This window comes from Akebia trifoliata, chromosome 10 (assembly GCF_017979445.1).
Source record: "Akebia trifoliata isolate Shusen 1 chromosome 10, ASM1797944v1, whole genome shotgun sequence".
NCBI lineage: Eukaryota > Viridiplantae > Streptophyta > Magnoliopsida > Ranunculales > Lardizabalaceae > Akebia > Akebia trifoliata.
The window spans coordinates 21888804-21904474 of NC_141384.1; the positions used below are offsets into that span (position 1 = coordinate 21888804).

Sequence of the window (15671 nt, forward strand, 5' to 3'; positions counted from 1 at the left end):
ATTCTATTATGACTTTTGATCTTATTTGATTGACTTTTAATGTTTTGACTTTAGTCTTAATTGATTGACTTTTAGTATCTTGACTTTAGTCTTGCTTAATTGACTTTAATTTTGACTTCAGTCTCACATGATTGACTTTAATACCTTGACCTTAGTCTTGCTTGATTTACTTTTAATTTTTGGAGAACCCCTTCCATTATTTCTTTAATTCTTTGGACCCCCAAATGGAGGGGTCCTTAAAGAAATATCCCACGAACCCTCAACAATTTTGCCTGAGAGTCCGATTAATCGATTTTTAGGTTCAAAATTTTAAATTAATTTCATTAATGTTTAAATTTAATTATTTAATATTTTATTTATTAATTTCGAATTTTTTAATTATGAAAATTATGAAATTACCGTTTTGCCCCCGGAGAGGACTTTTCACGTTTCAAGTCAGTTTTTAATGTTCTAGGATGTTTTAGAATCGATTTTTCATAAAGAATTCAATGAGAATGTTGGTTTGTGTCATTTATGAAAATTTTTATGTGAAATGATTATGAACTGTATGAGGGGCATTTTCGTAATTTTGTCAAATTCTGTTAAAATTGGTGAAATGATTTATTTGGTTCCGATTTGTCATTTTATGTGTTCGAATGGGTTTTCCTAAGCGTAACGTAGGCTCTAGGGTTGTTTTGAGGTTAGGGGTATTTTGGTAATTGGTAATTTTTGTGATTTTTATCGTGAAATTTCTTTTTTTTGGTCTGCAAGATGATGATTTCTATGTTTCTGGGTCGTATTTTCCTAGCGTAGCGTGGTTTCTAATGTTTTGTCAATTGAGATACCTCATCCGGATTTCTGAAACAGATCTGGTAACAAAGTAAAGCAATGGAATACACATCCATCATTGGGAATCCTTGCGATCGGGTTGACGAGTTGATTAATCAGGCGAGTGCAAAAATGGGGTGTCTACACTATCGTTAAGAAAGTCCAAAAAGAAATGGATCAGATCGAAGTTCTTAAAAATACTAATACTCGAAGAATGATTGAAGCTCTCTCAAATCTCACAAGAGATGAAACGTGAGAAGCTTAGCTTTATCTCAAAACATTCCAAAGCCAGAGAGAGAGAGAGGCTGGACCTTTGGAGGAGCCAAGGAGCTTGAGTGGAGATGATGGGTTTTGCCCCTTCTCAAGTTGAAAACGGTGTGTTTAAGATTTTTTTTTCTCTCAATTAATTAACGCAATCCGTTGAAAAATGGATAGACTTTAGCATCTTGTTCGCCTTATATTTTTATTCATTTTTATATTATTATTATTATCAAAAGTGCTACAATGTCACGTTATTAAACACCTACTATGTAATCTCCAAAGACCTTTTGGTTAAGGGTCAGGATCCCTTGACTCCTAAGAATGACTTTTGGAAAAAAAAGCACTTGATCCCAACCCTTTAAATGCAAAATCCAATGCTTGAGATTTATCATCGGGATAAGTATCTACAAGATTTGTGTTATCAAGATACTCATAAATCTCAACCATTGGATTTTGAGTTTAAAGGGTCAGGATCATGTGTTTCTTTCATGATTCATTCTTAGGAGTCAACAGATCCCAACCTTTTAATTTTAAATTACATACACATCCCACGTTTAAGTTCAATTTAATGACAAACACTCCTTGACTTTAATCAGGTCCCGTCATCTACATCCTTTAGTGAAGTTAATTTTTTTTCTCCTCAAAATCATAAGTTTCTCTCATTCAATATTTAGACCTCAAGAATAAATCTTTCAAAAACAAATAACAAATCAAAGTTTTGGGAAGGAGAAAAAACAAGCTTTGTCTATAAGCGGTTGAAGAGAAACTAAAACATGTTAAAAATAATTTACTTGAGTGTTTGATTATGCATGGAAAATGTATGGAATTTACACTTTTCATGAAAAAAACATATTTTTATTGTTTGATTGAATTTTTATTTATTTATGTAAAATGGATTTTCATTCTCACCTAAACATTTATCAAATATTGAATTTCATTTCCTCAGTATTTTCATGGGAAAATTGAATCCAACACTGAAAATCACAATCTCTTTCTTCACCTCCCTTCTTTCATTTCCCCCCTAAATGCAATTAATATGATGGATATTGTAAGGGGAAATAATTGCACGACTAACTAGATCCTACACGTGTCCAAGCCGATTAAGTGGTACCATGCGTAAGTCAGCATTCCTAGCACTGCCTAACAGTAGGACAAATGAAGATAGAAAGCTTCTAGCGTGGCTAGAAGGGCAGAGTAATACTAGATAAGACTTGGCTTGTCAAGCAGGACAGGCCTAGTCTAAGTATATTCGTAATCCTAATTTACGCATGTCAAGTCCAGAGATCTTGGAAGGGATTTCTATAAAATAATGGACCCAATCCCGAAAGATCCCCATTCTATTTAGGATCCTGATAATCAAGGAATTCTCTGGGATTGCATTCCGCTAGAAGGGGAAACCCTTATTTGGAGGAAGGATCTATAAGTAACGAAATCGATAGAAACTAAAGGACTTTTTTCGGGTGGGCTGATTGAGGAAGATTAGAGACTAACTAGTTATAATCATCATCATTATTCTACAACTCTAACTTGAGCATTGGAGAATTCTTGACATGTACCATACTGATGCTTATAGGGATGTGGAAGGAGCGACTTTGGATCAGTAGGGTAGAGTCCATCAACGCCTTCACCGAAATCTGACCCCATTAATCTGGCGTTGTCCATGGGAAATACCTTAGCAATTTGATTTTAGTTGAAACAATGATGAGATCCATTAGAACGACCAAAGCCAGTACTCCCCCACCTGTGGCACCAGCCACGGATGCTAACTTTCTGACAATATTAGAAGCCATGAGGAAACAACAAGAGGATATGCATAAGGAAATAGATGATTTGGCTCAAGAGAATCGAAATTTGAGTCAGCGTTTATCAAATTAGTAAAAAACAAAAACAAGATCTCTTACCGCGAGATCATCCACCTCTTGTTGGAGATGATCGCGTTTCGAATGCAAAAGACAATTCTCAACCGTATAACCCAACTAGGGAAGAAGAAATGCCAGTTGCCACTGCTACAACTCGAAGTGAGCTCATGGTAGCACTACAACATTTTTGATCTACAGCGGCGGATTTTTCCGCCGGTAAAAGCTCTTGCGGCGATGAGCAGCGGAACCAAAGATCCGTCGTTTTATCCTCCGTCGCTAACTATAGCAGCGGATAATGTATTCCGCTGTTGCAGGTAGTACCTTTAGCGGCGGATATTAATATCCGCTGCAATAGGTCGAATTTTTAACAAATAGAATATAATACATATAGCAGCGGATATTAATATCCGCTGCAATAGGTTAATTTTTTTAATAAATAGAATATAATACATATAGCGGCGGATATAAAGATCCGCTGCAATAGGTCAATTTTTTTAAAAAAAAATATAACACATATAGCGGCGGATATTAAAATCCGCTGCTATACACCTTTTTTTAAAAAAAAAAATTATTATATATCCTTTAAAAACAATATATAAAGACGGAATTTGTATCCACTATTGTAATTTTTTTTCATATATATATATACATTTAACCTGTGTCCTCCAACCTGTACAGATTGAAAACTTTAAAATAAATAATATAAGAGAGCTGCTATTGCCATACTAACTTTTATTAATCCTGCACTAATACATAAGTAAATCACCAAAGAACTGCATATGTTTAAATACCTATCTTATCATCATTATCTACATCATTAATATATAAATCAACTCCTTCAAACTACAATACCCAAGGCACGTATGAACGTGTGCTGCACAAGTACAAATGTTGTTTCTGTGTGTGAATTTTAATGCATATTCAAATGATGAGACGACCCAATGTTATTTGCATGTTATGATGATGGATGAAAGACATAGAGATGATGATGGTGCACAAACCTAGGTGATTTCCTGCAAGACAATCCACCTTCTACTTCTACAATCCCTGTCCTCTGAATAAAACCCATATATGTCTGCCTTTGCCCTTGGTCTGCAACATTCATCATACATATAAAGTCATGGCTCATTAAGCCCGCCAATCTTCACCAAATCTTTGTGTACAAGATGTGTTTCCTAACAATACCAAGGTGAACAACACCGAGTGTTATTATCTCACAAAAAGTGGAGAGTAATTACTAATAGCATATATTAGTCATAAATAAAAAGCCAGATCTGCAATATGTAAAATCTTGTTCATCACAGTATCATCTAACATATCAGTAAAAAGAATATATAAAGGAATTACCATTGCATTGCAGGCGGCAGGATAGTCTATCTTTGCATCCAAAACAATGCGTTTGGCCATATCAATGCTAGTTGACTTATCAACATAAACATGGCAAATACCATCTACACAGTAGACATTGCAAATTATAACTCTCATAGAAAATGTATCATATAACAAAATTGAAGCTTGTGCGGACAACATAATGATAAATAGAATTCCTAACATATTTTAGCTTACCAGCATGACCAAGAATGGGAATTTTTGTTGATTCCTTGCGAAACAAGTTTGTTACTGCCTCTTGGTATCACAAGATCTATCACATCATCAAGCTGGGGCAAAGCATATATTGAGTTAAACATCAATGTGTTATGAATAATTCCAAGCACGCATTCCTGAATTCCTTGATGACATTACCCACCTTAAGCAGATCGGGAATCTCATCTCTTGAAGTGACTAGTCCAATAAGCTTTTCACCAATTGTTCTAATAAAAAATCTAGTAGATTTAGAATTTATCGAAACATGGATAGGAGCACAATTAATTACTAGTTTTACTTTAGATTTATGATCAAGGTGATCCAAAGATTTATGCAATGCAGACCGATAGAATGGAAACATGATGTGACCAACACCATAAGAACAAAGATACATAACTAACAATAACTGAAGACAGAGTACACTATGTGAAAAAGGCCCATATTTGACGGTCTTAGCCCGTCAAATTTTGAGAAATTTGACGGACCCTCCCGTCAAATATTCTCTTGTAGAATTTTTTTATGACGGCCCTGGACTATCAAATTATTGGAGAGCGGACTTCAAAAAAACAAAAAAAATCCATAGAGTATGACCGTCAAATTTGGAGGTTTAACAAACAATAGCACGGGCCTCTAATTCACCAATCACAATGAACGAAATAATATATTAAAAAAATCAGAAAAAGAAAAAACAAAAGAAAAATCATAAAACAAGCTCCAAATTAAATTAAATAACCCAAAATTAATATACATGTAAACCTCTTTGTTAAGATCGAAAATTCTGTTGAAGCTACAAATAACTGACAATAATTAAACTAAATAAGACCAAATGATATTGAAATTACTGGATCGGCAACATCTTTGGTGGAGGTTGGTAACTTTTGTATGTGCACATTCCCAGTACCGAGTTGATAGTTTGCACCACTTCCCCAACTGAAGACCTCCGAAGAAACTGAAAACATAAGTGATCACTCATGATATCTACTAACCCATCTATGGAAGCCACAATAACAAAATGAAAGAACCATTAATAGAATATACTAATGATTTCATTTTTCTTAAAATTTCCAGCACAAATAATGGCCTGTAACAGATTTCAATTAAACTAGATGTGTAAAACAATGAAGAATGAATGACTTGTATCACAATTATTAACATTCTAAGAGAGGGAGAAGGGGGGTTTGGGGGGTTAAGGGGATTTCTTAAAATAACATAAAACAGTTAAATAAAAATGAAGTAAAGGAATAGACGAGCAGCATACCCTAGCATCAGGATCAGGAAAAAAATTATTTATGTTTCTTACACGAAAGGTTGCCTTATGAGGCGATCAAACCAGACCATCAACTACGCAACATCTTACAAACCATAAATCAGAGAACACTAGTAAGAAAAACTTCAAATACTCACCTTCCAATTCAAAGATAGATGTCAAATCTGGAAAATTTTCCAAGTTTGGTATATGGAGAGGGATACAACTTTATCTTTGTATTAGCTACTCTTGCTCTTGTCTTTGATATTGCTACCTTGTCCAAATTCTTTTCTTAGTATTTTTATCAATAAATGTTTTGTTCTACTCTTAGATATTTTGGATGCACTCATAGTGGCAGATTAAGTTGCATGTCTCACTAACCATGATGCAGAGATGACAATGTACCTACTAAGACTGTACAGGTGGCACCTACTACTGCCCTGGTGCAACAGTCTATTGGGACAGCAACACCTGCTCCAGCACCTGAAGCATCATCTCCTAGTAGCAACAAAAGTTTGTCAGGAAGGTTGGTTTGTTCCATTTCAGTGTAGTTTTTGTACTTTTTGATACTTGATTTTTGTCTCATTCAATTTAGATGTTTGTTTACTAGTCTTATGCATTGCCTTCAAGTTTATTTTTGATTATATAGTGTTCTAAAAGCTATAATCCAGGTAAAGAATAGACCAGTTCTTCGGGTTAGTTGAAGAAGTCCATTTATTTGGACAAGATATCTGAATGTCAACTCCCCAGTTTTGGTGGGCTGATGGGCACATCATCAAGTTTGTTACCACAAGGCAAAGCTCAACAATGCCAAAGTAGATTTTATCATATCATAATATCCCAAAACCAACAAGAAATGCATTCAACTTAAGTTGTAGCAACAAAAAAAAAAAAGAATCAAGTGCAGAATATATACATGAATTGCACTTTGCTTCAAACTCAACGATTCAAATTCAATAAAGCCAAAACAGAATCCCTGTTGTTGTACCAATAAGCACATAAAAATCACAAATAACAAATCATGATATTTAAACTATAGTGGAATACCACAAAAGCATATGCAAAACATACCTTATTAATTCTGACTTGAATGCCACCTGGCTTAATATGCCCAAATTTCTTGAACACCTCCTCAACTTGTTCAACTGTCGCATTCAAAGGTAAACTCCCAATATAGATGGAATGACCCTCAGCTGTGAGGCACTGGGCACACAATATTAGAAGGGTAAAGGAAAAATATATATATATATTACTTTTGAAAGGAAATGCAGCAATACATTCATGACTTTAACGTGTAGCACAACCATACAAGGTGTGTCAAGCGTGCTGACCTACATAGATCCAATGCACCACCTCTAGGCACGTTAACCAGATCCACAAGTCTAATAGTATAAGCAAGTAATGCATCTAAGTGAACAATAAACAAATTATCTAGAGGAAAGCTATTAACACGATTCTCACGTTCTGTTTGCGATCTGTTATTGGCATCTAATTCGAAAGCATGTCAATTTTTATTATTATCAAGAGAAGCTAATTTGCTTTTTTGATAGGAGAGAAAATACAGGAACCACTACACGTTAATAATATAAACATATGACATTTATAATATAACTGAAGGAAAAATAGAAACTAATCTCCAAACAAATGTGAATCCCCAAAAAAGAAATTAGAAAAAAAAAAAAAAAACATAGGCTTACTTCGTGGACAACAAAAGCTCCTCAAGCATGGAACCACTCCACTTCTTAATCAATATAAAAGGTCGAAAGCTTGTCAGCATTATGAGATTAGATTGCATATGCTTATATATAACAAAGACATGAACTGAAGATGATTTTCATAAACAGTTTTGATAATCTAAGAAATTTATTATGATGCAATGTCACAATAAAAAGATGTATTAGTGACTTACGAGTTGTTCCCCAACGAAGAACTTCCAAATAAGTTTCTAAAGAAAATAATCCAAAGTAAAAAAAAAGCATCGAATTAGAAAGAAGATAATTAAGCATATGAAGATAGAAACTATAAAGAAGCCCGAATTTAAAGGAGTATTCTTACACATTCCGCTGTTGACAACCAACTGCCCCTGAAAAATCATTGGCCAGGGGATAGCATGGCCTGTTTTCATTGCTAAATTTTAGTCTTCTTTGATGTAGCACATCCAAAGTTTGTCTTTAAGAACCAAAGCTCCCACAAATCTCACATCAGCCAATATAATAATTCATCAAAAAGAAGTAAAACATAATTCATATAGGAAAAATAAAAATTGCAAAAGACTATGGAAGCCACAGACTTTTTTACCCAAAAACAGAAAGGATATGGAACCAATACAAGGTGTAAAAGACAAGCACGCTTAAAAATTGAAGTAGTCGATATGGATAAGGGTAAGCAAATATGTAGTATTCGGGTAACATTGATATGAAGAGTGAGGCACCCAGTAACAGAAGCAAAGAGAAATCCTCACCACTCCATTTCTGACAAGATACTCCACAATATCGAGATGCCCATTACCAGCAGCCATATGAAGTGCTGAAAATAGTAGGCACAAGATAAGCAAGCTAATAAAGATTATTGTCATCGTCATATCCTAAATGTTGATGAGCTTATAAATGGACATAATGCTTATAAATGGACATAAATCTTAAAATTGAAATTCGTGGGCAGAGACATGCGGGCAGGAGAGAAATGGTACATATAAAAACATGTAACTATCTACAAATAAGAATCTTTCAAAAAATAGAAAATCTTTAAGAAAATATTACACGCTACCCCATGCACTCCCTGCAATTTTGTGTAGTGCAACAAAATACAAAACATTTACACAATAGAAATTACCTCAAGATTGACCTCATGTTGCTGATATAGTTTTAGATTGGAAAATGTTGAAGTGATTGTGTAGGACTCTGTGTTACACATTGTGCTGATGCTGATGTAGAAGTGCGCACATAGCCATAGAGGCTTTTCCTTGAGATACGGATGAAAAATCTTTGGTTATGTGAGCACCTCCACGTAAGTACAATGTGTAACGCAATGTCCTGCCTAGTCACTCTAGCAAGACTCTTTTAGATTTCGATAATGATAGTGTTTTCAAGTTTTTTATTTTTATTTTTATTTATTTATTTATTTTTATAGTAAATACAATTCTAACAACTCTAGATGCATTGTTGATCAAGCCACAGCTCCCAAAGGGAAATTTTGTATGTAGTGTAGTACATAGTATGTTAACCTTGTAAAATGGAAAGAGTGTCTAACAAATATAGAAAAACAATTAATTAATTTGGGTATTTGACACATATTTCGGGTTTGGATCCAGGTCATATTGCATCAAAATGAATCGTGACACACATTGTTAGGGGATATGCCATACCGACACTATGAAAGAATAGAGAATCTCGAGACTAAAATGGAAAGAATGTAGTCTAGGAGTGTACAAAATGCCTCATACCGGGAGCAAAAACTGAATTGAAAATGGGACCAAATCCAAACGAAAAAAAATCGGTTCAAGTTCGGTCCTACCCCTCACAAATCGAATCGAACTTAGACAAGACTGAAGTTGAACCCGAAACCAAACCGCTAAAAATCCAAAAAAATTGAATATTTTACCCCACCCCCTTCTATCTTAATAATAATACACTTGGAAAAAAAATATCTATTTTATAGTAGAAAATAATTACCAATAAAACAAACTTCCTTTTATATATATATATAATTTAGATAATAGTCCAAATCATCACATTGTTTAAGGCTTGATTGCACATTGGACAAGTGAGACTGAATCAATCCAACACATACTAATGGTCAATTAATCAATCAATATCGATATGAGATTTTGACAAATAGAAAATGTCCCTCAGCTCTGCAATGCCAAGAATGCATCTCAAAAGATTGTTCAAGCGCACTAAACATAGACAAACAAATGCCCGATTGCGATGCATTAGCCTATTTATAGCCTTACACTTAAACAACTAAGAATATAAATCATGAGAATCTATATATTAGGTAGAAAAAGAAATTGAAACTATTGTAATTAAATCTATAATCTATATCATCAATGACTCAGTCCCAAAATGATCTCACAAGCTTTATAACATACAATCCTTGCATGTTCTCATCTCCATTCTATAGAATGAAAAATCACAATCCAAACTATTCCTAATCAGAATGAGAACAACCCTACTAATGATAGAACAAAAGCATACTCAGTCCCAAGCTTCTCTTATATAAAGTTGTTTCTAAACAACAAAACTTACGTAATTTAATTAAATGTACTTCTAACATAAAGAAAAACATAAACAGGAGCAGTATAATCAAAGGCAATACCTGAAGTAGGGAAGTGATGCCTGCATCCAATTGTGTTAGATTAACTAGGAGCATAACCAACAACCGGGTAATGCTAAAGTCCTTCTTATATAGCATCTCCATAGCTGTTTTAATTATTCCAAGGGCGACCATCTTTGCTCATAGTTCTGAATTTTGTGAAAGATTTACAAGAGCTTCAGCTGCAGGTTCTGAGACCTCCTGAAAGGTCAATTAAATGAGTTTAATCTACAATAGTGGATCCAATCAGCCCAAATTTTGGTCTTTCTTCCATTAATCATGGAACCATCCATAAGTACGACTAGATTGGATGGTGGAGCTCATTCAATCCACAAAAATTATGGTTTGGGTGGGGAGAGCTTGGCATGCTCTAGAGGTGATATGGTAGTTGAGCCATTCTTGTTGATGGGCATGAACCTCATAGAATCACATGGTGTGGCTGTATCAAAAACAATATTATGCTAAAAATACAAGTCCAAATGTCAAATTAGAACAAGTTTTCATTGCCCAATATGGCTCAATTATGGTGACTTAGTTTAACTCATTAGTTTTATATTTTACAAGTTTGTGGCGTTCTTCCACATACTTGTTCATGTTCCATTCAGAATGTTATGCTTCATGATGTCAATTAGATTCCTCTCAAGATGATAAAAATAAATATTTTTTTTTCAAAAGTTTAAAACACACCTTATTTTCTCCTAAGAGACGGGACAATGAGGGTAACAAAATCTCTGGGTAGCGGGCAAGTGATAGCAAGCCATCCACAGAACTTGTTAAGTCCTCAACAGCTGCCGTCTTCGCCTGAATTTTTTTTTCGTCGTTAATACAAGAAGAATAATTCCAACAAAAAGAAGCAATACGTATAATTACATTCAAGTTATAACCACAATCATCATTATTTTCACAAAACCTTATCCCAACTATAGGCGGCAACAACATGAACGCCATGTCACCAGTCAATCCTATTTCAGGGAGAATGAAACAAAAACTTCATAATAACTCTGTCGGCACAACATTTAATTGAATTAAGCAATTAAAATAATTCTACAATTAAAATAAGCAATAAATTTTTCTACATTCAAGTTAACCATAATCATCATCATTTTTCAAAATTTCTTATAACATTCAATCCCATCTGGAGCTACAAATCCAATGTTTAAGGCACGCATCTTCATATCAAATTAACCCGATAAAATCAATTAATCTAAGTATAGAATTATAACATTTATATCAAAAAAATATAGAGAAATCAGAAAAATTGAAAAATCATTGAGGGTCTAAAACATACCTGTAATCTTTAATGTTATTTGAGGATTTAAAGTGGAATCAAGGTATGGGAGAGAAAGATGGGTTTGCAGGAAGGAGAATCAAAGAGTAAGAGAAGGAAAATGGCCCCAAAAATCAAAGAGAGAGAGAGTCTGAGACAGAGGAAGAGAGAGAGATCGAGAATCTCTAGGGTTCCCAACAAGAAAATCATGCCCAAAAATCGATCCACAAAAGCTTGGCACCAAAATAGATTGAGATTCTCAATGTTTTCACGAAACCACCTCTACAATACGTCTCTTTGGAGGCGTTTCATCAAAAAATCGCCAATGCTTCCTTCTCTTTGGAGGCGATTCTCACAGATCGTCGTTGTTTTTGTCTCTTATAAGTAGCTTTATTTAAAATCGCCCCCGACTTTGCTCTTTCCATGGCGCTTCGCAAATTTGCCGAAGAGAGACTAAAAGAGATGAAAGAATGAGGGGGAAATGAGAGGGAAGAGGGAAATGATTTCTCGGGCGACTCAAATTTTTTTTTTCAGTAGTATTTTTTACCGGCGGAATATATTTTCCGCTACCATTTTTTTTTTCAATAGTATTTTTTACCGGCGGATAAAATGTTCCGCTATAACAAAACATACCAAATTGGGTTATGCACGGGTCTTATAATGGCGGATAAAATGATCCGCTGCAAAATAATGTAAGTGAGTTATGTAAGGGTCCTATAGGGGCGAACACAATAATCCGCTACTACATTAAATTTAAAAAAAAAATTTGATAAAGACAATTCACTAAGTCGAAGTATTTATATAAAAAATTTTGATTTTTTTTAGTGGCGGATACAATAATCCGCTGCTATATTCAATTTAAAAAAAAAATTTGATAAAGAAAACTTAATAAACAAAAAAAAAAAAAATTGATGTTTTTTAGTGGCGGATAAATTTATCCGCTGCTATATTCAATTTTTACAAAAAATGATAAAGAAAACTCAATAAACCGAAAAAAAAAATTTTGATTTTTTTTAGTGGCGGATACATTAATCCGCTGCTATATTCAATTTGAAAAAAAAAATTTGATAAAGAGAACTCTCTGAACCGAATTTTTTTCATTAAAAAAAATGATTTTTGTAGTGGCGGATATAGTTTTCCGCTGCTATATGTACTGAATAAGCAGGGTGAATTTTGGTGCATATGCGTAGGTCCCTATAGCAGCGAATACAAGTATCCGCTGCAAAAAAAGCACCTATAGAGACGGATAAAGTTTTCCGCCTCAACAAATGTACCTATAGAGGCGGGATAAAATTATCCACCGTTATAAACCGCTGCTATACACAAAAAATGTTGTAGTGTAGGTTTAATCCGAGAGGAGATTAGGGAGATGATTCGAAAGGAGATGAAAACTATGAAGAGTACAGACATAAGCACAGTGGCTACGCAAGCCGTCAGGGGTGTGCAAAGATCCCCCCTTTACAACAAAGATCTTGGTTGGAGAGATTCCGAAGAAATTTGCACCACCGCATTTTACCCTTTATTCTAGGACAAAAGACACAGTGGAACACTTATTTCACTTTCAACAGATGCTAACGTTGTGGGAGGGGAACGAAGTCCAAATGTGCAGGTTTTTCCCTTCTAGCTTGCAGGGAAACACATTGAATTAGTTTTAAAAGTTGCCAAGTGGGATGATAGCATCTTTTGAGAAACTTTGCACAGCCTTTGTGGCATCCTACATTGGCAATACGAAAATGGGCGGAGACGTGGACGCTCTGCTTAGTATGAGGATGTAACAAGGGGAGAACCTCAAGGAATTCACGAAGAGATTTAACGAAAAGGCAATGGCCCTAGAAAGCTGCTATGACAGTAGTGGCGTTCAGGAACTCTTTGCCAATTGGCTCAAGATTGTATATGTTTCTTGTGAAGAGGAGGCCTGAAACGTTAAGTAATCTGTTCGAAAGAGGAGAGAAATATATCCGACTGGAAGATGATCCTCAAAATTCAATCGAAAATAGCAAGGTCATACACATTGTGGTGAAGCCTAGCAAATAGCAGCAACCACAGCAGAACAGTAAGAAAAGGCCGTTCGAGCAGGACAGAGAGTAGAGAAGAGAAATGACGTACTTCTCCATGCCCCTTAGTGAAATCTTGCCCCTCATCATGGATGGGCCTTATTTTGAGTGGCTAGTACCGCTTTCTCGAGATCAAATAAAGTAGGACGAACAATACTGCAAGTATCATTTTCTCAGTATTCTCATGGGAAAGTAGGTCTAACCGAAAAATTATCACCTCCTAGAACGGTCAAAGAAATTAGGTCATACGGATTTCTATCGTAGATTCATTAAAGATTTCGGAAAAATCTTGAAGCTTTTATGTGAACTATTGGGAAAGGATGTTCCCTTTGACTTTTCTGAGTCATATCTCTCTGCGTTCAACAAGCTCAACTTCGAATTAACCTCAGCACCCATTATTCAACTTCTAAACTGGAGCATTCCATTGAAGTTATGTACGACGCTTCAGATTATGTAATAGGAGTTATTTTGGGTCAGCGAATCGAAAAACAACCTTATGTTATCCAATATGCTAGTAAGACCCTTAACGATCCTAAACTTAATTACTCTACAACAGAAAAGGAAATGCTAGCAGTGGTCTATGCCATTGAAAAAATTTGTCCTTACCTCATAGGTTCTAAAGTCGTGATCTACACAGACCACGCAACATTGAAGTATCTTCTATCAAAGAAAGATGCTAAAGCAAGGCTAATCTGTTGGATTCTACTTCTACAAAAGTTTGATATCGAGATTCAAGACAAAAAGGGAATACAAAATATCATAGTTAATCACTTGTCTAGGATAGTTAATAAGACATCCAAGGAGTCCTTACCCATCTTTGAATCCTTTCCTGATGAGCAACTTATGCAAATCTCTCAAGTCAATGCTCCATAGTATACGGACATTGTCAACTACCTAGTTACATGTTAATTCCTAGTCGAAATGACTAACCAAGAGAAACTCTGTCTTCTATCAAAAATAAAATGGTATTTCTGGGATGAGCCATACTTATTTAAATATTGTCCCGATCAAATCATTAGACGTTGTATTCCAACTTGTGAGTAAGCCAATATCCTAGAGTTTTTCCATAATCATGCCTGCGAAGGGCACTTCAGTGGTAAGAAGACTGTTATGAAAATTTTACAGTGTGATTTTTTCTGGCTCAGTATTTTTCGTGATGCCCACGAGTTTAGAAAATCTTGTGATAGATGTTAGAGATTAGGAAAAATCTCTAAGAGAAACGAAATGCCTCAAAATCTTATCTTGATCGTCGAAATTTTTACGTATAGAGTATAAACTTCATGGGACCCTTTCATATCTCCTAGGATTACCAATACATCCTAGTTACCGTTGACTACGTGTCAAAATAGGTTGAAGTTGTGACATGTAGAACTAAAGATCACATGGTTGTGATAAAATTCATCAAGGAGACGATCTTTTTAAGATTTGGTACTCCGTGAACTATCATCAGTGATGGTGGCTCACATTTTTACAACAAAATATTTGCTGCGTTGATAAAGAAGTACTTCATAATGCATAAGGTTGTTACACCTTACCACCCACAAACAAGTGGGTAAGTGAAAATTTCTAACAGGAAAATAAAGACTATCTTAGAAAAAATAGTTAATCCTTCAAGGAAATATTAGTTTTTGAGATTGAGTGATTCACTCTGGGCTTATAGGACCACATTCAAGACACCCATAGGGATGTCTCCTTACCGGTTAGTTTTTGGCAAGGCCTATCATCTTCTTGTAAAACTCAAGTATCATGTATATTGGGGATCAAGTGCCTCAACTTTTATTTTGATAAAGCCAGTGTGAAGTGAAAGTTACAACTAGACGAGTTAGAAGATATTAGAACTAACTCGTATGATTGTGCCAAAAGGTACAAAGAGCATACCAAATTCTTTCACGATAAACACATTCTTAGGAGGAATTTTATTCACAATCAAAGAGTTTTGTTGTACGATAACAGACTCCACCTTTTTTTAGGAAAACTCAAGTTTCAGTGGAGTAGCCCACATATTATCCAAACAGTTTACCCCCATAGTGTTGTTGAAGTCCTTAATTGTAAGGACGGATCCACTTTCAAAGTGAATAACCAACGTCTCAAACCTTTTCTCGAGTATGTTCCGTAGGAGGAAGTTCTTCTCCTGGATGATCCCGTTTATCAAAATTAACTAAGTTTTCGTCTAGCTAAAGACGTTAAACTTAACGCTTCTGGGAGGCAACCCACACGTTTCAGGGGATATTGTATTAAATATCAACAAGACTGTAGGGTCTTTCTCGGGTGCTATCTAA

The 15671-nt window shown here is 35.0% G+C and overlaps 1 protein-coding gene across 1 annotated transcript; it reads right to left on the reverse strand.

The window, feature by feature from the left end:
* Positions 1 to 3715: 3715 nt before the first annotated feature.
* LOC147393268 (uncharacterized) lies at positions 3716 to 11019 on the reverse strand. The gene is made up of 13 exons (XM_086455098.1): positions 10759 to 11019; positions 10243 to 10272; positions 10075 to 10094; positions 7813 to 7926; positions 7667 to 7702; positions 7455 to 7495; positions 6829 to 6950; positions 6674 to 6733; positions 5354 to 5460; positions 4675 to 4738; positions 4494 to 4585; positions 4275 to 4378; positions 3716 to 4102 (listed from the first exon to the last, which is right to left on the reverse strand). Coding segments are annotated over exons 1-12 (948 nt in total). The 3' UTR covers positions 3716 to 4102; positions 4275 to 4377.
* Positions 11020 to 15671: the final 4652 nt, after the last annotated feature.

Bases quoted from the DNA above. Each gene is read 5' to 3' on its own strand.
- LOC147393268 (XM_086455098.1), bottom strand. From the start codon at position 11,019: ATGGCGTTCATGTTGTTGCCGCCTATAGTTGGGATAAGGTTTTGTGAA. The intron at 7,703-7,812 runs GTAAGAATACTC...TATTTTCTTTAG, and splicing joins GGTTGTCAACAGCGGAATGT to AAACTTATTTGGAAGTTCTT. The intron at 4,586-4,674 runs GTGGGTAATGTC...GCTTTGCCCCAG, and splicing joins AGATTCCCGATCTGCTTAAG to CTTGATGATGTGATAGATCT.